We start from the raw sequence: 21689 nt of genomic DNA on the forward strand, positions 1-21689 counted from the left end.
TTCTCTATAGCACTGGTCCCAAAACAAACCAGGAGCAGCTGGTATGAGCACAGCTCCAAAACCCACACTGAAATCCTGGACTGCAGCAAGAGAACAGGGCTCCTCCTCGCATGGTTCATCCCTACTTTACTTTCAAGTGTTGAAAGTGAATGAGAAACAGGTAAGTTCTTTGGCATGAGGGAAAATAACCTAGCTATGAAAGCTTCTCACAGCCCTCCGTCTGCAGGATACTTTGCAAGTACAAATAAATAAATTTAGAAGTCACATTTTAAAGACCAATGTGTTAGAAATTCATCTTAGCCATATCAGCAAATGAAGTTACGCTTATAAATCACTCATACTTACAAATCACTACATACTAAAAAATACCCAACCAAAACTAGTAACAACCAACCACTACAGCAAGTCTGGAATAACTGCTGTTCCAGAAGAACCACACCATTCTCCAAGTGGGTAAATCAAAAAGAACACTGTTCCAGAGTAGACTCAATAGCCAACTTTCCTCAAGCAGGCAAGTTTCCAGCTACACCTCCAAACTCAACTCTGTCTAATTTGCAAGAGGAGAGAGAGCTCAAGCCATTAAACAAACATGACTAGAAAGCCCTGATCCTCAACAAGGGATGCTCCATCCTCTAAGGAAACATCTTAAAATATCACAATTGTGATCACAGTATTATTTCATCACTTACTTGTCAAGAGTTTCATCTAACGTCTCATATGAGTTCTTGTAGCACTCTATTCTTTTCATGAAGTCTTCTGTCGCTTCATCATTACTACAATCAACATAGTCAGGACTACCCAGCTTCACTTGCTGTTTAAAATAAAAACAGCAGTAGTACATAAGTTCCTTTCCATTTTTAATGGAATTTAAATAAAATAAGAAGGCGCACAACAGAACACAAAACCTTACTTCTGGAACTTAATTAAAATACATGTAAAGCAAAAAGAGCTATTCTTTATATAATTAAACTTCTGAGTTCGTATACACATGGACAGGAAAAGAAGTGAAAAGCGTTCCATTAATGGGAGCTAATGGTTTTTTCTTCTGGAATTTCCTGTAAGGAGGAATACTGAGCTCCTTTAAACCTCTTGACTAAAAACAGTTAAAGCAAACTTTTCTATACTCACTACAATGTTTGCAGCAATCACCTCTGGATCAACGCACACAGACTCAACAAAAAAAGTCTTCAGTCCGAACGGGAAGCCACGGGTACCGAAGGAGGGAAGAAGGAAGATGCATTATAAAGCCTCTGGAAACCAATACACACCAGCACTATGTTGCCCACTTCCATGCCAATCCCTATTTTAACAGGGCCACGAGTTAACTTCCCTTCATTTACTCAGGTTTCTGCAGAAAGTCTCATCACAAATCATTGGCTTACTGTTCCCTGAAGCATCACGCTCTGTACTCTTTTCCCCAACAATGCTTATAAGTAAGAAAAAATTGCAGTGATAAAAACTGAGGATGGAGAGGATGCAAGTTCAGCCACACAAACAGCAACTAATGCTTCTGAAACAATAATTTAGAAGCCTTTCAGCTAATGGGGCAGCCTCACTTAAAAAGAGGTTTGTGTTTTGCTGTATCAAAGGTTTATGGAGACACAAGTTTAGAGGAAATGAAAGATTACTGGAGAACAGCTACTGCAAAATTGTCCTGGACAGAAGGCAGAAAGCCACAGAAAGTTTTTGGTTGGTACAAAACTAACACAGAATTCCCTCTGCGTTTCTGTAGCAAAAATATGAACTGTACCAAGAACATCTAGGAAGGATGTGGCATATGCTACTGCACTTAACTCAGATACAGGCAAAACTATCACTGCCTTACTTGTCCAGGTATTAACTCAGAACTCCTTTGCCTTTGATTTACCTTATATCCATTTTCTTCACCAAATTTGTAAATAGTTTCTCTACGCTCTCGAGTTGTGTTTGTAGCATCAAAGACCTAGGAATAATCACAGGAGAAGATGAGAGAGAGAGGAATTTAAAAAGCATCATAGCCATGAGAAGCACTGTGTTAGTAACAACAAAAATACGGGTTCAAAGTCCCTCAATGTGAAGGAAAGCAATGAAAACACTTCCCCTTCCCTCTAAACTGCTACCCCAACATGCCCAACAGGAAAACAAAAGATATTCCTACTTTACACTCAATTTTCCAAATATTAAAATAGAGTAATATTTTGAAAGCACTACTAACAGAATACTGTATTTGGAAGAAGCAACAAGAATTTGAGCCTAACATGTAACACAGGACAGAACCTTCCTCCTGGCCCATATCAGCATTAAATACTAATGCACAGTTCTTTAGTGCATTTATACTACACAAAAAAGATGTTGCAATAAATATGCTATTCAAAATGTGAGTGTAAAACTTCTAAAGGGAAGATTTGCAAGACTTGTAAATCCTGCCCATGAATTGCAAGATATATGCAGCCATTTTTCTAAAAACTTACATTTAGCTCTGTATACACCAGTGTTTTACCCATTATGAAGTTGCCAACGTATAAAGTTTACCTCATGCCCCCAGCAGAACTTACAGTTGATGGTTCTCCCCAATCAGTTAATTAAAATACCAGAGTCATGTCAGTAGTCTCCAGAAAAGCAATGCTATCACAAAGTATTACTAATGTGAATACACAATATCAATAGTGTTTAACAGTACATTATATAATGTGGAGAGAAGGGGGGCATTTTTCTTAGTGCTACCCTCTCCTCAGCTAATCTCTCAAACCACAAAGGTGGTTGCTCAATATAGCATCACCACCCTGAGCTTCAGTGCAGCAACAGGCAGACCTAACAACAACTCCAAAAGAAAAAAACACCTGATTCACTGAAGAGATACTGGAATGACTCGGGCTGTGTATTATCCAGCAGTAACACACTGTTTTGTAGGGAAACATCTTCAACAAGAAACTTACAGCCACGTGCCCGTTTTCTTCACTGAGGTACTGCCGGACATCATTCAGCGCTGCTAAGGCACACTGTCTTAAAAATGAAAGAGAACAAAACTCAAATGCCAGTTCAAGTCATTTTGTTAGTGCACTTGTTAGACAATCTCTCTCAAAAACACGCATTTTTTAATCAGCTCCCCCCGTCCCGCAAAAGATGGGAAAAACCCTGAGAGGTCAATTGAGCTACACAAAGGAAACAGAGCCATGGCCACCTGCCTCAAAACAGGCCAGGCCAGCCCAGTGATCCTCTGTGCAACTGATACAACCACACATCACCCCAGAACACCCCATCAGCTCAGCTGACCAGGATAAACATCACCGAATCATACCTGCAACCTTTTTCCCAATTACCTATTCATAGATATTTGCTTCTTAATTTGATTCTCAAAGAGGGAAAAAAGTCAATCAACTTCAGGCTTTTATCTTGTGGCCCTAAGTTGAAGTGGACAGACAACTATTTTTCAGTAATGTTCTTCTCTTTTGAACTATTGTGTAAAAATCGCACATTAACATTGTGCACGATTTACTCATTAGTAGAACAGAGGCCCATTTATTTCCAGTGAGTACAGCCTTTTTGCAGTACTGGCATAAAACCCTGTTCATTTCAACAGCTTCTCTATACATTACTCCTCTATTTTGACTTGCAGACCAAAATGTGTAACTCTTCTCTTACATTTACCATGTTCTGCATGCACAGCTTTATCTGAAAAGAAAAATGAAGGCTTTCCTGACAGTATTTCCACATTAGCAAGTTAATGGATGTCAGGAACTGAGATTCATCAGTCAACTCTTCACTAAATAAATATAAACCCTCTTTACTCATTGCTAAATAGGCAGATTAGCTCACACAGCGCATTTCATGTTGTATTCCCCATCATTTAGTCTAACAGGTGACACAGAAATGTGTTAAAGGTTTGGCTCTACCTCCAAGCAAATGGTAGGGGCTTGCAAAGCTAATGCACCTCATGTCCTCGTGTCTGCTTCAGTCACAAAGGATTAGGAGGTTCTTCAGCAAGTTGTTCTTCCCTGACATTAACAATACCCAACTGCTGCTGAAGGGGGAAGGGAACAAAGAGGACAAGCAGCGGGAGCCACTACAGTCAGTCCAGACAGTAGAAAAGTCCAGACATTCTTTATTCTTGAGCTGAAGCAATTAACAAAAAAACACTCTGTATTTTAAATAGCCCAACAAATTGCATTTCCATTCCTCTAAAATTCGTTTCTTCTCATTTCATACTGCAGTCCCTTAAGCATTCTCCTGAACATACAAAAAAACACAATGAATAGTCAAGACAGAAGACCTTCCTGTTTGATCTGTAAGAAAGACAGGCAGCTCCCTCTTGCTCTGACCTTCTCTTTGTTCTGAAGTTCTTCCCTCCACGTGAAAGCACAACCTCCCTCCAGGCGAGAGGGGAGTCTCCAGTGCTCCATCTGGGCACAGATGTTCACACTGGTGCTCACCTTGCCTTGCACAGCATTAGCAAAACATGGCAATTTTCGAGGCAGTGCACTGACTGACTGTGTGAAACACCCGCATGGCGGCCAAAAACAGAATTTCAGGGAGAAAATGATAGAGTTTTATTCCCACTCATTTGAATGGGTAACAAGAAATACATCCAAAGCCCTCCAGGAGAAAAATTCCAGTATGCAAACCAAAAAGACGAGGAGTTATGTGGGTTTTTTCTTCTTTATTATTCATGCAGGAGTTCTAAAAAGGCATTTTAGAAATCAGAGAGCAGAGTCGCATCTATTAGCTGATACCTTACAAAAAGTTAAGAAAAATAATAACTATTTTTTAAAACTGCTTTGCTCTGAGTGAAAAATATCCTGAAATATCTGCAGCCGTAACAATACTCACAGTCGACTCAAAGGTGAAAAGGAATCAAGTATTTACCTTCTCTGCATTTTTGATGCTTGAAATAAAGCAATTAAGAAAAAAATACGGCAAACTCTAAGCAATCTAAACAAACCAATTTTCACCTCCTCTCGAATTTCTTCTCCTTGTCATTTTATACTGCTGTCTTGTAAGGGTCTTGAGCACACAAAAATGCAAATTAAGGCAGTCTCTAAGAGCAAATTACAGAGGGTACCATTTTAATACAATTAGCATTACACAGCCAAACACTTTCAAACTTACTTCCTGATTTTCAAGCCTTCTTCGTTGTCAGGCAGGAAGAATTCAAAAGATTTATACTTCTTCACCAAATCTCGACGATACTGACCAACATTAAACTCTGCCAAGAAGAAACCAGTATTAGTGGGAGCTAACAGTATTCATGTAAAAAGGACAAATGTTATGACAACTTTGAAACCAAACTACCTGCAAGGACAAAATAATTTATCATGTATTAAGTCAACATATCATACTTCTTCTTGTGTTTTGGGGGGTGGGTTTGTTTTTAAATACAAAGACAACAACAATCATGGAAATGGCTGTAGGCAGCTTTAAGCGAGCCTCTTGACTGTATTGCTGGGCCTCTGTCTGCAGGTTTGCTTGGAAAAAAGAAACTCTTTTCCTCTTCTGCAGAGGTGTCTAGAAGTCTATTTCAATAGTCTATAAAGCACTACTAATAATGTAGCTTTTTCTTCTGGGTATACATGCAGTGAAATAATATTCTGGCAGCACCTCCCAAAACTTCCAGCTCGTATTTAAGCAAGGAAGAGCCAATCTTGCTTTTGACAAATGAAACTTGAAATTCAAGTTGTGGAAACATTTTTTCCAAACTCTGCTCTAATACACCTTAAGGATCAGTACATACGATTTCACAACCTCTGTTCCATTTATTTTAAAATGCTTATGTTGAAAAAAAAACCAAAAAAACAAAACCAACACTACCCATACACCGTCCCACAGCATCAGTACTGAATGTAATCTTACTGCGATCTCTTAACAGTGTTCAAAGAAAACGATTCCTTATCCGAGCAAAGGTCTATAAGGTCTATGGTCATATACGTGTCACAGTATTGGACATGGGATTAGGGCAAGGCAGTTCTGTTTTGCCACGTGGCAGACAATGACACTGTACCCTAATTAACTTCATTCGACAGCTGGAAGTAGGCCTCCAAAGTGCAATTAATGTTTAACTTGTTTCTGACCTATAGATTTTCTCTGCTGAGCTGCAAAGCTTTTTTTTAAACGTTCGATCAAACTGAAGTATTCTGTTTGAGAAGCTGTCAAGGTATAGCTACTTGTCAGACTTCATCTATGGAAAGATGAAAAGAAGTAATAGACACAATTGCTGTGTTGTAATTCAGAAAAAAAGACCTATGATAAAAGAGCTCAACCATCAGCTGCTGTACACAGATTGCCGTTGGGAATGAGGGGGGGTTGGGAAAGGGCAGAGGATAAAGAAATCAATATTGTTTATACCCCCCAAAGTCAAGTTTTGTTTGTATTCAACAATGTTGATGTAACTTTTTTGTGGTCAACTGTATGACACGGATTATAGCACAATCCAGTTTAATGAGCACTGGCCAGATGATGCAAGAAGTTCAGATGGCCAGTGCTGTCAGGAAACAGCCCTTTAAAAATCAAAAATAATGGACTCCATTAAGAAAGAATACTTACTGCAGGAGGGTCATGTACAGCAATGGAAAAAGCACTATCTAGTGGGACAATCTTTAGCCCTGATTGTTAGCATCCACCCCTGTGGAAAAGTTTCACAAAGCTAACTGATATCACAACCACCACACAACCAGCACTATTCAAAAATGCTTCCCAAAGTTTAGTATCTAAAAATCACATTGCAACACTATTCTATTCAGGCATCTAACTGACCTGATTTCCTTCAAAAAACCCAGACAAAAGTCCTTTGTATTTTTAACCATTTCACATTCCAGTTGACAGAGGATTTTGGAAGGAACAAAGGAAAACACGGAACTGATGGCTGAAATGATCCGACTACCATCAGCCCTGGGCTATTTACATCCACCTTCTGTTCATGAACTCTCCAGCTTGCTTCATGTATGTGATAAGATGGCATTTATCTTTCCTCTATCTAAATAACTTCATAAATTCCACCATCTGTTTCAGAGAATAAGAACACTTACTACATTAAGCACACTCTAATTTTAAGACATTAAGAGCCAAAGGGTAAGAGATGTCAGGGTTACTTGATACTTAACATATATAAATTCAGTCCAAATCAACTGGACACATTAGGCAATGTGTCATCTATTTGAGATATTTTAGATGGACTTTGGCTTCAATAAACGTGCTGAACTTGCATCATCACTGATGATATGAACAACAGAAAGAGTCTGTAGTTTTACAGGAAAATCCCAAGTCATCCTTTCTAGCAAAGACAAACCATAACCAACAACCTAGAACAGAAGCTCATATGGCAACTCTAGGTCGTATATTTTTGTAAAATTAGGCAGAAATGCTCTAAGTATTTTTTATTAAGCACAAGCACATGTATTTTCTGATGTGCTGCTCTCAACAGCCCATGGAACTTTTCCTATAACTATTTTAACGTATTTGTGATATATTCAACCAAGCATAAGCCAGATGTGGACAGTATCTCGTTTATTGCCTAATAGTGGATTACTCTTTTTGAAGTTCAGATAGTAAAACACTCAAAACAATGACATATGTACATATCTACACACATGTATGCTAGATATGTATCTAACACAACAGCAGTTATATCACACACATTTTATCAGCTTGAATACCAGCTATCCTACTTAGATTGTTATTCCATCTCAGCCTAATGGATAACACTGAAGTCCCTAAGTATCAGATACTGCTCCTCAGAGGGGTGATCCTGTGTGAAAACAGTCAAAACTTTAAATCCTGTAAACTTTCATACTCAATACAATGTATCCTCCGTAACATCTTATCTAAATAAAGTGTATTCAACAGGTTTCTAAGAGCTTAAGAAAACAACTCAAAAAGCTATACCCTAAAAGGCAGTTTAAATATAGGCCAGAACTCTTCATGTTCATTTAGAGCTACTAGGTAACATGTCTGAATAACCAGCCAAAAGTCTACAATTTAGTATGATCTAATATGTTGAATGTTATTTAAATGATTAACTAGTCATAACTATAAAGCTACCATTACTGCACCAGACGCAGAGCCACAGAACACTAAAACAGTGTTTTTCTTCCAGAGAGCAAAAAAAAGCTGGGGAGATGGCTGCTCAGTGGACTTAGGTGTTGTTTACTTGTCAATCTGGGCCCACAAGACACTCCAGGAGCTCCAAAATGAAGCAGGACAGGCAGGTCCTTGGCACGGCCAATCTGAGCCATCCTTTCTACTCAAAACACACAAGTCAAGTCCTTAAAAGAGTGACAATCATCAGCTGTTTCAGTTCCTTGGGCTCTTAATATTCAGACAAAGAGCTGTAACTCATTCCACGAATGCAGTTAAACGGAGAATTACACATAGAATTACAGGTTGCACAAAGTTCACAAACAAAATAAGATGGAGAAGTCAGAACTTTAACCCAGAAGTGCTGACTGCTCCTCCACTTGTAAACAAGATTCCCTTTCACCCACATAAAGAGGAAAAAAAAAAAAGGACAGTTGAAGAACCAAAGTGTTAAGGGACCAGAGTAAAAAGTTGATTTAGGCACCTGCCAGAGCAAGGAGGTAAATGAACAGTCACCAGATTTGATTAATGAACATCTAAATGGAACAGAAAGCTTGTGTATGCTATTGCTTAAAAATAAGTTAATAGAGCAGAAGGATTTTAAGTAGACAAACTTGGCAAAAAAATTACAGAGAATTATGTTTATAAAACACCTAACATCTGCCCTGTCCTTCTGATGTCAACAAAAGTAAATCCATCACCTTTTGTAGGCACTCCAATCCAATTTAAATAGCGCGTCAGCTTCTTCGAGATGTAGGTTTTTCCTCTTGCTGGGAGCCCCACCATGACAATCAGAGTGGGGCAATTAGTCATACATACTGAAACAGAAAAACAGAAAATCAGGATTTACCATGAACACTCCCACAAAGCAAAGGCTTATGTTGCGGTGGAAAATGACAATCCGTGTGCTCTCTGCGGAAGTGACCGTTCAAGCAGCTCATGCACCGTGTCTCACTACTTCAGGGGGGTTCTTTAGGACTACGGGGGACCTAACCGAGCTTCTCATTGCTGTGCTGAATTTTGGAAGGGCACATCAGTGGCAGTGCAATGCTGGACACGTGAATTGTACACCGGCAGAAGACAAAGAAGGCTATGGATTTGCATACGTATTTTAGGACATAAAAAAAAAGGACACTGACATCTTATATCCCCCATGTACCTCAGTTCAGAGCTTGCATTGAAAGGAAACTGCAAGGTGTACAAAGTATCTAGATAATTTTTAGATCTTAACAGTGCTCAACCTTTTTTTGCTTTTGAGCGAAACAAGCTCAGAGTTAATCACTATTTATTATTTCTCCTTTAAATATTATTAACACAAAAATCCCTTGAAACAGAGCTTATTTTGACTGTTCTTCTATGGTTACTAGAATTAAGCACAAGGATTCTATGCAATCAAGTACAATAATCGGATATACAGATATATGTGCAAAAATACTCTTAAATCAAAGGCAGTGTGTTTAATTAAAAAAAACACTGTATGAAGTTAGAGGAGTTACGTGTATAATCTGAAAACCTTGAGGCATTCCTTTCAAATAACAAGTTTTTTGAACATTTTAATGGCATGAAACTACGGATACCTTACATGAATCTATCACAGCTACAAGGAACTGCCTAGAAAGAAAGAAGATATTAAAGTGGCACAAAGATATCACCAGCTCCCTCCCTGCTTCATTTCAAAGGCAATTAATTTCCATATGATCCACATGTGCATCAATTTTCTCAGTGTCTTGAGAGAGGAGTCGTAAATCCACTCCAAAAGACTAAACCTCAGTGTTAGACTGTAAAGCACGACTGAACAGCTGCACAAAGTGCTGTGACTGCCCAAGACTCCCAAATCTCAGACTGACAGTAGTCCCATCCCACTAAGTCGCTTGCACAAATCTGGCACAGCTACTCCACACAGTAAACCCATCAAAAAAGAACAAATAGATTAGCAAAGAGAGATGCGCTTTCTCAAAACACACTTTGGAAAACAAAACAAAACAAAACACAACCAACCAAAAGAAATAACCAAACCCCCAACCCATTAAAAACACATAACTTTTAACGCTAGAGCAGGCAAAAGCTGCACCTAACCTCAGAACCCATGAGACAGAGTCTACTGCTCCATGCAATTCAAGTTTCAGGGAAGTGAATGCAAACAAAACAGATCCATCCAAACACGTCCATGTCTCCAGAGGGACACTGGTAACAGTCCTCAGCGTAAGCACCTCTAAGCAGAAGCCTATAAACAAGAGCAATAAGGTTTTTGTGTCTCTTTTCCTCTTTTTCCCAAGTTCAGGCCAGTGAACACCAGGAGCAAGGAAGGCTTTGGGGAAGCAAAACCTACAAAGTGCAAAGAGTACAGTGCTCACTAAGCTTAACAGCTTTGCTTCTAGTTTTAAGTACAATAAAAGATTGAGATGAGAGAAATCACTGAGCCCCTAGAAACATCGAGAGAAGCTGTTGTTCTTCAAAGCTAGTTTGAAAGGTTCTTCACCTGAAACATATAGCTTGAGTTTTAATTTTCTGGTGCAAGCAGTGAAATAAGACTTCTAAAAGATAAAGCATGATCTGTATGGAAAGGCTTTGCACACTGCCTCAGGTCCACCCGCTCCATGAGTAACTGCGCCGACAGGCTTCTCTACCCATTCTGGACAGAATTTATCAACTAACATTATATCTAATTTGTGGGGTTTTTTTGGTTCTGGTTTTGTTTATTTGTTTGTTTTCCCTGGGGTGAGCCACACAAATTTAGCCTTCTCACAGAACATTTGTCTTTTGGTAATGTAACAACAAATCTATACTGGAGCAAAACTTCATTTTGCAAAACTAAGGGATAGGAAGGTACTGTGAAGAAATCAGCAGCCTGCTCCAACGGTTGCTTCACAGATTACACCAAGAAGTGCCCTCTCTAAGCTCAGTCCTACTATCGACATTGGTCATTGGTTTAGAACAGATCTTCTCACTGAGCAGCAAATGGATCAGCAGCGCTACAGCAACATGTCAGAGGGACGTTTCCTCCCACTGCCAAGCAGTCAGTGTGCAAGTCTAGCATCACTTGCATTTTTGTGCAGATTTCCTCAAAGAGAGTATAAAACCTAGCACAATTGTTTTTATTAGAGCCCTGCTATGCATATATAGTTTAACATGCAGGCCTAACTTGCATTCCACTCTCCACACCACTATTTAGTGTGCGACCACACAGCAGAAACCAGGGGAATTATCTGCTGAACCAAATCAAACAAGTTGGAATCCTGTTGTGATTAGGTGCCCAGCTGACCAAGAGTGCTTCTCCTCTATAAAGGGAGATACCAGTGAGACAGATGCCCTGCACGCCAGAGGAGGAACCCCGTCGATTCCAGTGATCTCAAATGCTCTGCTTTTGCACAACACCACAGTCCTGGGAACCTCCCAGTCGCACCCAGTACACAGTGAGATGGCAAACACCACCCACCAGTGCCGAGCTGGTCTGAGAGCACCACGGGCTGCAACAGGAGAGTGCCAGCTCACAAGCTAAAATTTGGGGCACTAAACCATGTGTGGTGTTCTGGTTTGATGGCCAGTGATGGCTGTGGTCTCACACCACTGACACAGGTGGCACTCGGTGACAAGCACGCCTGGGTGTTCCCAGGTAGAAGTCAAAGGCACTCGTCAAAATAGCAGATGGCAACGGCTAAATGACAGGGCTGAAAATAAAAACACACAAAGCCACTATTTTATTTCTTTGGTACCTCAGTGTAGCATTCTCAACAACACACATAAGACTCAGAACAGCAGACACAGGTTTTTGGTTTCTTCTTTACGATCCTGTGTAACTAACAAGGCTTAGTTTTGCTCATTAGCTCAGTAAAGAAGCCAAGACCAGAACAAAATGCAAAATTCTGAGGATGTATCAAATACCCAAAAGTTTAAAACAATTTAATTATATTTCCCTTTATGTGACTGAACCACAGCTTTCTCAATAAAACGTTGCCAACACTCACTGCAAGTGGGCAGGAACATGCATTCCAATGACAGTATTCAAAATGTCAGTATCTCAAGACTTACAGCTTCCTTTGCAGAAATGCGAGCAATTCTGACATGAGGAAGTGGACTGATAAAAAACCCAAACATACCACAAGTTAACTCCTGGAATAAAAAAGTCTCTTTAGTTTAATATTTTCCCAGTGACATGATGCTCAATTCTCCTTTTCACAGCACCTCATCATTCATTTTATATGAAAAAAATTGCAACACAGAAGTAGTTATATGGGTGCGAGTTGCAGAGCCTAGGCAGACTCCTTAGCACAGCTGTATCTCGGCTGTATCACAGCTGGATTGTCTGGTTTACCTCCGGAAAACTCTCAACACAATCTAGTCTTGAGCAGACAAACTCAATTTTTAACATTGCTTCACACAGGTAACTCCTAAGGATTTCAGATAGTCTGACCTGTGGATGTGCTACCAACACTTGGCTAGAGGACCACACACATTCAGAACAGAAAAACAAAACTAATAGGGCCATATGCCATCATCTTCTAAAGATGCTCTATGTATGACTTTACGATTTTTTTTTCTTTAAAATAGATGTTCATAACATACACATGTAAAATAGCATGTTCATAAACAGCAGTATCAAAGATAAATGTTGCATCCCCTCACTTAGTGGGAACACACAAGAAAACATGCCCAAAATACCAATCAGTGAAAGAAAATCGCCACGTGATGAAGCGCATTAAAATCAAGTACTGCAATTTCAGCAGTTATCCTAGTTAAAAACTTCTTATCCACTACTGAACAACACAGCAAGTTGCAGCTCAGAGTAAAATTATGACTGCCTACCCTTCTAAAGTTTAAGCTCTAACAGTCACAGAAAGAAGAAACTGCATGCTCATTTCTTGCCTCTTAAACTCTATTGTGAAATAAAGCAAGATGGAGAAGAAGGTTGTGAAACCAAAGTGGGACACTGAACAACATGGATCAGCTGTGCAGCATTTCATCAGCCCACAAAACTCACATGATCATATGAAATCAGACACAAAAGTTGGTATTTTTCAAGTTCATCTACTATTTAATATATTATTAGCTGTCCCTTCCTTTCACCCAAAATGAGATTTTGCTTATTCCTGATCTGTGTTAAATTTTTAAGTCAGTTTTTTTTAAGGTCAGATGCTTTCTTTATCACGTTGCTATGGTCAGACAGCTGAAGCTTACGAAGGATTCTTGCTGCTTTTATGCCCTCCAACTCAAGGCCTGTTGTCAAAAATCACTGTACTATTTACAGGCTCATAAAGAAATATCTTTAACTATAATGTAAGCCAACACAACCACCCTGCCAAAGAAGGTTCGCCCTACGCGCTTTCCCCCATCACTTATCCAATTTCACTATCGTTAATCTATTTTTTCCTGTTGATCAACGGTGACAATCTGTGACCCTCCTGCATCTCCTGCAGGACAAGCTCCCCATACTGCTCCTATAACTAAAGAAGTCATTATCTTCCAATTTGCCTCTCCTCCTTTTGTCCAAATCACCAGTTTCTAACATCACCTTGGTACAAGGGATTCACAATTCACATCTGCTGCTCCTGGCAGCTCTGCCATCCAACTTTCACAGGGTTACCCTTTGCTTCCCACAGCTTTGATGCCGACAGCGACAGCCCCATCATACATCCTCATGCTCAGGCTACAGCCGGGTATTGTCCTTACCCACTCGCCTTCTCCATCTTCAGTTTCTGAGGTTGGGGGTACAAATACACATAAGCAGCGTGAGCTCAGAAGGCAGAGTTCTTTAGAGCAAAGATAATCTTCATTTGATACTTTTCTTTTTTTTTGGACCTGGTATACATTCATATCGCTGTACGAACAGCAAATAAAAATTATTAGAATGACCAAATTCCAGCAGCTTTAGGGAAACAAAGCTGTTAACTGTCGTAGGGGGAAAAATAATGTTTAACTGCAGGAAGTTCACTATTTATTTCACTCTATAAACAACCTCTGCTAGGCTTTCAAAACAACTTTCACTATTACAACTTTGCTATTATGTCCATGGTTGCCTGATTCACAGAGCTTGAAGCAATGTGACATCCAATGGCAAGAGTAGCTTTGCTATAACCTGTACACAGACAAAAATCTTTCACAAAAGGTAAGTGCAAGCTATTAATAAAAATGTGCATTTCTTCTGCCTGTAAGTCTTAGTTTGAAAGGACATTTAGAACAGTTAATTTTACCAGTCTCACCAGCTGTAAAAAGCTCAGTCTGCTCAGTAAGCTGCACACGGCCAGAACTCCTTGAAGAGGCACAGGCTAAAAGAACTCGCTCTTCAAAGCCCCATGACAGCCAAACCCTGGCACAGCTCACCAGATTTCTTCTTCCCCACATCCAGTTGCTACAACTTTTAGAAAATCCCTAACAGCGATAAGTTCCTTTAAAGATGGATCTGCGGAGTCCCCAACTGGAAATACGCACAATTCTGCTCACCCACCTTCTAGAAAGATGAAGACAGACTAAATGTAGCAAAGATAAAGGTCATTAACATGGACAAGGAAATAAAATAAAACCAAAGGAGGCTGAAAGAGCTCATCTTGCTTAGCCTAGATATTCAGGAAACATCAGAGCGACTAGGTTCACTGCTCTCACTGGAAAGCTAATCTTGAAGACAAGAAACACACTTCCAATCTGAGTATTTTTTTCAGCATTAACATTCAACAGTTACCTGTAAAACCAGAGCACTGGAACTGGTCAAGTCAGCACTGCCCCAAACGACCCAACCCGGGCAGCCCATCCTGAGCTGCCACAGGATGGCTCATCAGAGCTGGGACAACCTGGATACATGGAAATCACAGGATAAAGGTTTCTACAACCTTCTTGCATGGGAAAAGTTACAGCGTGCTCTTTGTTTGCTGAAACAAGAGAGATGGTTTTAGCAAGGAAGAGTAAGTTCTGCTCCTCTCAAGGGTGCCTGTAATTCTTATATGTCACAAATAACTGCAGACATCTTATGCCACAATTCAAGAGTAAGTGCATGCAAAAGCAAAAGGATTTAAAAAAAACCCACAAAAATTCCAAATCTGTTGTTTGGTTGTTTTTTTTAGCAAAATGTTTGCTTGGGGTCTTGGGCATCACAAATTACAGAATTCTATCAAAAAGGGAAAAAAAAGTAAAATAACTTTTTTAAGGCTGTAGTCAAGAGAGGTTACATAATTCTGCCAAGAAGACTATGTATGTTCACCAGATTATATACAATTTTGTTCTTGTGAGGTTTTTTTTGTAAAACAGTGTCTGTGTCAAAGCTATAACTAATTTTATTTGGAAAAGAGATGCTGCATTAAGGCCAAAATGAAGCATTTTCGTCAGCGTATGTACAAAAGCAATTATACACTCTTTCTGACACTTCTATTTCAGCATTCATCTTTCAACACCTACTATTTTTCAGATGCTGGAGCTCACAGGGAAGCACATGCCTGCTTGCCTAGCACCTAGCAGAAACCAAGAAAGTTTGGGGTTTTTTTGTTTATCAAGGGTTGGACCAAGGCAAGAGCAGAGCCCAGGGCAGCAGCCCATGGACGGCTGCCACCGCAGCAGAGCCCTCAGCTCTGTCAGCCTCTTTGCATGACAAATAAAAACAATCCCACACGACAAAGCCCCTTTTGTCTGCAGAACTGCCGTGTACCGAATCTCAGTTATTTAAGTAAGTGGGGAAAAAAGGGGGAGAAAAAACAAAACAAAACAAAACACAAATTCGTGAGGAAAAGTTTGTTAATAAACTCTGGTTTACAAATGCCAAAGTCTTTAGGGGCTGATGACTCGGTTGGCTGCACCTCAAAATAAGGAAAGCCATTAACTCATACAACAGATGGCCTGATACAGCACCGACCTTAAAAGAAAAAAAAATACAGTGACGTTCTTAGGCCTTTCTTCAGGAAGAATATACCGAATATAAACGCTCCTTAGAACCAGCACGTCAGAAAAAAAGAAGAAACACACCAACAAAAGCAACTAGAAGAGCATCCCAGTCAAGCTTGGTCGCCACCCGTTGGGCGCAGCCCCAGCCGCTCCGGGATCTCCTGCCTTCCCCGGCGCTTCAGGCGATCCTGACCGCCTCACCCTCAGCCCCTCCGGCCCCGGGCCGGCCGAGCCACTGAACGAGCCCTTCGCACCACAGGCTCGTTCCAGCCCCGGCAAACGGCTCGGCGCCTGGGGCCCTCCCGGTTCCGTCCCCTCACAACCCGACCCCGCCGAGGCCGCATCGCCCCGGGAGGGGCTCCGCGGAGCCCGGCTCACCCGCCGCGGCCCCGCCGAGCCGAGGGAGGAGCGGCCGCGCGGGGGTCCCGCTGACAGCTGCCGCCCGCCGGGGCTCCCCCAGCGCGGCCCGGGCACGGCCCGCTCCCCCCGCCGCCGCCCCGCTCACCGCCGCGCTGGGCGCTGTGCCCCGCCGGCAGCCCGTTGTCGTAGGGCTCCCACGTCTTCTGCAGCGGGTTCTGCGTGAGCTCCCGCGCCGGCGACGCCACCGCCGCCATCCTCACCCGCCTCCCGGCTCCCACTGCAAGGGCGGCGGGCGGGGCGGCACCGCCTCTCGGCCCGGCGGGGGCGAGGCCGGGCGCGGGAAGCGGCAGCCCCGCGGCCCCCCGGCGGGAACGACCGCGCTGCGGCGGCTGCCCCGGGCAGTCGAGGCCCTCGGGCCGGAGCTGCGCTTCCCGGGACTCGCTGCCTCGGTGTCTGCCTGGCGGCGGGAGGACCGAGGCGGGCGGTGCCGCTGCTCCCTCACCGGAGCGGCTTCGCGCAGCCCCCGGTCCCCGGGCCCTGAGGGGCAGCGGCCTGGGGGCCGTCACCCGCTTCCCTTCCCACAGCCCGCAGCGGGGCGGGCAGCGGGAGGAAGGGCCGGGGGGCAGCCCGTTTGTGCACTGACAAGCCGGTGATTCCATTTTCTGAAGCTGCAGAGAACATCACACTTTAAAACCCTAAAAATAGCCTGTCCAGGGAACATTCAATGTGTTTTAAGCAGTCATGCACTGAATGATGTATTTTTCCAATTAAACTCTGTAGTGGCCTGAAGGCTAAATTAATACCAATTCAGGAAACCATACATAAACAATAGATTTCTAACGTCTTATTTAGCTACCAAGAAACACTATTGACAAAGTACCCTGAGAAGAGCCTATGCAGCAGGAGCAGTGGCGCAGCTGAATGCACCATCCAGCTGCTGCATCCACTGCACCATCCAGCTGCTGCATCCACTGCACCATCCAGCTGCTGCATCCACTGCACCATCCAGCTGCTGCATCCACTGCACCCGCACTGGCTTTTTAACCAAAAGTCCACCAAGAGGGCTGAGCAGAGTCATTAAAAAGCTGAATATTTCACTAGTACATACATCTATATGTTTTACAGAAGGTAAATGCAACACCTTGAAAATATAGCAATGAAGTGCAATACATATTTTTATTATTATTCATTGTCAGGCACTCAGACATTATGACACTGGCCTAAATACACATGAAGGTCAGTACTACTCTTTTTTTAATGCTAGCCAGACTGAACATCTAAGAATTGGTTTTAGTTTTTTCTATTCCACTACAAGCTACAATAAAAGTTTTTAAACAACAGAAAAATCACTTCTCAGAGTCATTTAGTGAGACACCCCTGGGAGAGTTAACGCTATTTTTCCAAAACCATGTTTGCTGGCCCTTCCCTTCCCTCTCCTCAAAGCTGATTTCCTCCTCTTCAAGACTGATTACAGTTTTCAACTGTAGGCGCCTGCACTATATTTTTACACCAGCATTTTCTTCCTCCTTTTGAGTTGATACCAAGGCAGGGAGGTGCTGAGAGGTCAGAGGAGTCACATTACAAGGGTCAGAAACTAGGAGCAGGGAGAGGGAGTTTTTAAACACCTAAAAGCTTCTTGGTTTCTCCTACTAAGTATGTATTTACTTCCAACAGCTGCCAAGAGAGTTGTGAGCAGGAAGAGTCTAATCTGTGTTCCTGGTTATTCCCAGAAGCCCGTCTCCTGTGCACACAACATTGCAACAGCTGCCTCCAGGGCAGAGTCCAGCATCGGGAGGTACCCACCTCACCCTCTGACCACACCAGGATGCTCCAGCTGTCTTTGCAGTGCCTCCAGCTCACAAGAGATGTAACATTAACAGAAGCAAGAGAACAACAGGAACATCAACTTTCGAAAAGACACCTCTCAGGCTTGTTTTATATATATAAATCAGAAAAAGTCTCTAAAAGTTCATTCCTCCTTTCTGCAAATCCACACATGCACAAGAACTCCGCTCACACCCCCACCTCACAGTTAAAAACACTGACCTCATGCCATTCACACGAGAACATTTTTCAGAGGTCTGCAAGGGTGAATTACTGCATTCCCAAGACTTATCCCCCAAGCAGCAAGCACACCATCAGCAAATTCCCTTCTTGTTCAGGCAGATTGAAAACAGTGGTACCTGCACAAAACTTAAAGAAGGGTTTGTCCAGGTGTTTGTAATGGCATTAGAGGCGTGGATGGACATCTCCTAGTCTTTATTTTTGTGAGGTAAGGATTTCAGCCTGACTGATAGTAAACTTATTTAAGTTTGATCAACAGCATAATAACAAATTTATTTGCTTTTGTTTGCATTTTTGTTTGGTGGGTTTGGTTTTTTGTTTGGGGTTTTTTGGTGTGTGGTTTGCTTCTTTATTGATTTTTGGTTTTGATTTGTTTTTAATAACCTCAGTGCAGTAATGAGCTATTTGACTGAGGACACAGAGAAAGAATACATAAATTTTGTGCCACTCCTGAGGCCTTGTTTCCAAACATGGTTTTCAAGGGTGCTGCATTCAATTCTTAGAAAAAGACAGAACAAATAAACATTGCTCATTAGATTCCTAATATATGATAGAGATCAGCTTCTGGACAATCAAGTTGTCATCACCCACTGTCCTGATACAAAAGCGTGAGAAGTAGAGCTGGTTCCTGCAGGTGAAGGGATGGGGACTCTGCTTTGTTTGCTATAGGGAAACCACAAATAAGCCTTTAGTCCTTGGAAGGCTTTTATGCAAATCTTCTGCTCTCAGGGCCACGCTCAGCTGAGAGCTAACCTGGAAAAGGCAAAACATCCAGGGCAAAGACAGTCTTGGAAAATTAACTGCTGCACAGAAACAGAACAAGCTTGATCCAAGTAACAGAGTTCTACTTAATCTTTTCAAATCACTGGCTGACAAGAGCAGAAACTTTTATGGTTTAACACAGACAGCAAGTGGTAATTATTTCTGAGACATGGAAAAACAAGAAGAGATTGAACCAAGGCTTCTGCTTGATCATACAGAAATCTGACTTTGTATCCATAAATAAGCTGTATCATATGGTAATGACATAGTATAAGTTCCACAATACATGAAAGTGACTGGCAGGTATCTCATTTCCCTAGTAAAGATATCACTTCATAGTCTGACAGCGTATAAACCATCCATAAACCATCCAATATTTCTGCCTCCTGTCTATCCGCCCTCACTCCAGCTCAGCTTTCAGAGCTCCAGGTGCCCACACCCTCGCCACCTAAGCTCAGCGGACACAGCTCATGAGAAAAAACAGCAGCTCACAAACCCTTCTGCATCATAGAGACTCAAGAGATTTGTAAAATGACTAAAGGATACACAGGCAGCCGGAGGTCACAACGTGTGGTTTACGTACGCAGGATGGCTGCAAAGGAGTCCCCACACTGTGCCAGGGCCTGAGGTCACGCACATGAGGTGCTTCAATGCCACACACCCTGACCAGACTACAGCAGCGTCCTGGCCCTCCTCTTGTCACAAACACTGTAAAGAGGAGAAGGACCGAGAGACATCAGACTACGAATCCTTAATATAAAAACAAAGTCCCTTTGGACTACTCCCAGAATGCAAACTGATATCTGTATTTTAAAAAATTCCATCTAGGGGGAAGATTAGCCAAAGAGCTGGGAATTCATATTCTAAAAAGACTGATAAGGGTAAAAGGGTTGTTAGAATTAGACGACTATGTAAACTGAGGCAGGTGTCAGGTAGTCTGTAAACCCTCATGTACCCAGCCAGGGGGAAACAGAGGAGGGAAATTGTGGCCGGGATCTGAGGGGATATAAGCAAGGGCTTTTTGCCCGATTACGTGTGCCTACCTTTAGGTAGAACACTCGATCTTGCAAAATTGTTATTAAAATATGCTTTGATATGCTGCCTGGACCTATTATATTTGCAAGGTAATTGTTTCCTACAACACAAAGTAGCTTTTTCTGGGAAGTTCCTGAAATACAAAGCAAAACTTCCAAGATAAAAAGCTGCTAAAAGACAATCTTCCCATTTTCCCCTTCTTATTGCTGATGTTTAAAAAGAGCCATCTGTGATGTTAGCGGTGCTTTCCAACGAAGGGAGTGCCGCGAACGATCAACGCTTGGAAGCGTCCTGAGCTGTCACCTTGCGTGCACAGCTTGGATGAACCCTATAGACACTCGGCGCTACGGCGGTTACTCCCGGGGAGCGCGGAAACCCGCCCGGTAGCGGCACACCGAGGCTACCGGCCCCCGCCCGCCAGGCGGCGCTCTGCCACCGCCCGGGCCCCTCCGCAAGCGCCCCCTGGCGGCTGGCTGCAGGCACCCGCCCTCGGCACAGCGCCCCGCGCCGCCCCAGCTGCGGGGGGACACCGGAGCGGGAAGGGGGGACACGACACTCCGGAGTCGGGGAGGGGGGACACGACACTCCGGAGTCGGGGAGGGGGGACACGACACCCCGGAGCGTGTCCCCGCGGGGCCCCGGGGAGGGCGGCTGGTGGAAGCGCGGTTGCGCAGGCGGAGCTGCAGCAGCAGACGGGCTGTACCCAGACCGCGCCGCTGGAAAAATGAAGTAATTAATTCACTTCTGTACTGCAGAAACACACGGCTGGGTTGCGCTGTAAACACTGCCAGGAGGCACGGTGTTCGCAGAATGCTAGTGTTAAAATACACCAACTCTCGGCTTCTAAGCACCCAAGGTAGTGTCAGAGGTTACAGAAAGCTACATGGAAGCAAAGTCTGTCTATTCATCCCCAGTTATTTTCTCAACTAAATTAAAAAGAAAATGTTAGGGGGAAGTCCACACTCAAAACTAAATATCTCTATTTCTTCCTAGATATTAAACACCAAGTCATTCCATCATTGACCTAATACTTCAATTTCTCTAAAGCAACTCTCTTTCCACAACACCCATGAGGCAATTTTTTTTATCCCTGCAGTATCAGTTTTTTACCACTTTGAAAAAGAACAATAGCACCTGATCTGCACACACAACTGGCAAAAATCTCAATCCAGATGTTCTGTACTGCGACTGGCAGATTACTGCTCTGAAGTAACAAGCAGGATAAGTTTAAATGATGCCATCTTAAAACAGGTATCTACATTTTTCTATGTGGTGAGAGGAAAGATCAAAGTCCTCATTCCCCTTTAAGAAGGTACCTAGGGCTGCATCCCCCAGCCTACAACAACTCCAAGACTTGAGCTACATAGCACATCACCAGCTTGGTTTCCGTAGGGTTTAAGAAGGCACAGAGGAATACAGAATTTGAAAAGATCATTATGTATGAACACTATTCAAGAAATACAGACACGCACCAGTACACTCTTCATCCATACACATTTTGCGTATCCAGCTTCAACATCCAAACAACATTTCCCATTTCCACATGGCTCTGACCAGCT

General features: G+C 42.5%; 1 protein-coding gene across 4 annotated transcripts in view; it reads right to left on the reverse strand.

The window, feature by feature from the left end:
* The window catches only part of LOC308044130 (6-phosphofructo-2-kinase/fructose-2,6-bisphosphatase 4), a 50176-nt gene that overhangs the window by 17659 nt on the left and 10828 nt on the right, over window positions 1–21689 (reverse strand). For 2 of the 4 annotated variants that reach the window (XM_080350611.1, XM_080350610.1), the window contains exons 1-7: window positions 16415–16533; window positions 8748–8864; window positions 5086–5182; window positions 2916–2982; window positions 1868–1942; window positions 1129–1185; window positions 690–811 (exon numbers count right to left, since the gene is read on the reverse strand). In XM_080350611.1, the coding sequence (XP_080206737.1) occupies window positions 690–811; window positions 1129–1185; window positions 1868–1942; window positions 2916–2982; window positions 5086–5182; window positions 8748–8864; window positions 16415–16523 (644 nt within the window). In that variant the 5' untranslated portion in view covers window positions 16524–16533. Of the gene's footprint in view, window positions 1–689; window positions 812–1128; window positions 1186–1867; window positions 1943–2915; window positions 2983–5085; window positions 5183–8747; window positions 8865–16414; window positions 16534–21689 lie in introns of those variants that run through there. The other 2 variants (XM_080350612.1, XM_080350613.1) reach the window with 1 other exon arrangement.

Source organism: Nesoenas mayeri (genome assembly GCF_963082525.1).
Source record: "Nesoenas mayeri genome assembly, chromosome: 10".
In the NCBI taxonomy this organism is placed as follows: Eukaryota; Metazoa; Chordata; class Aves; order Columbiformes; family Columbidae; genus Nesoenas; species Nesoenas mayeri.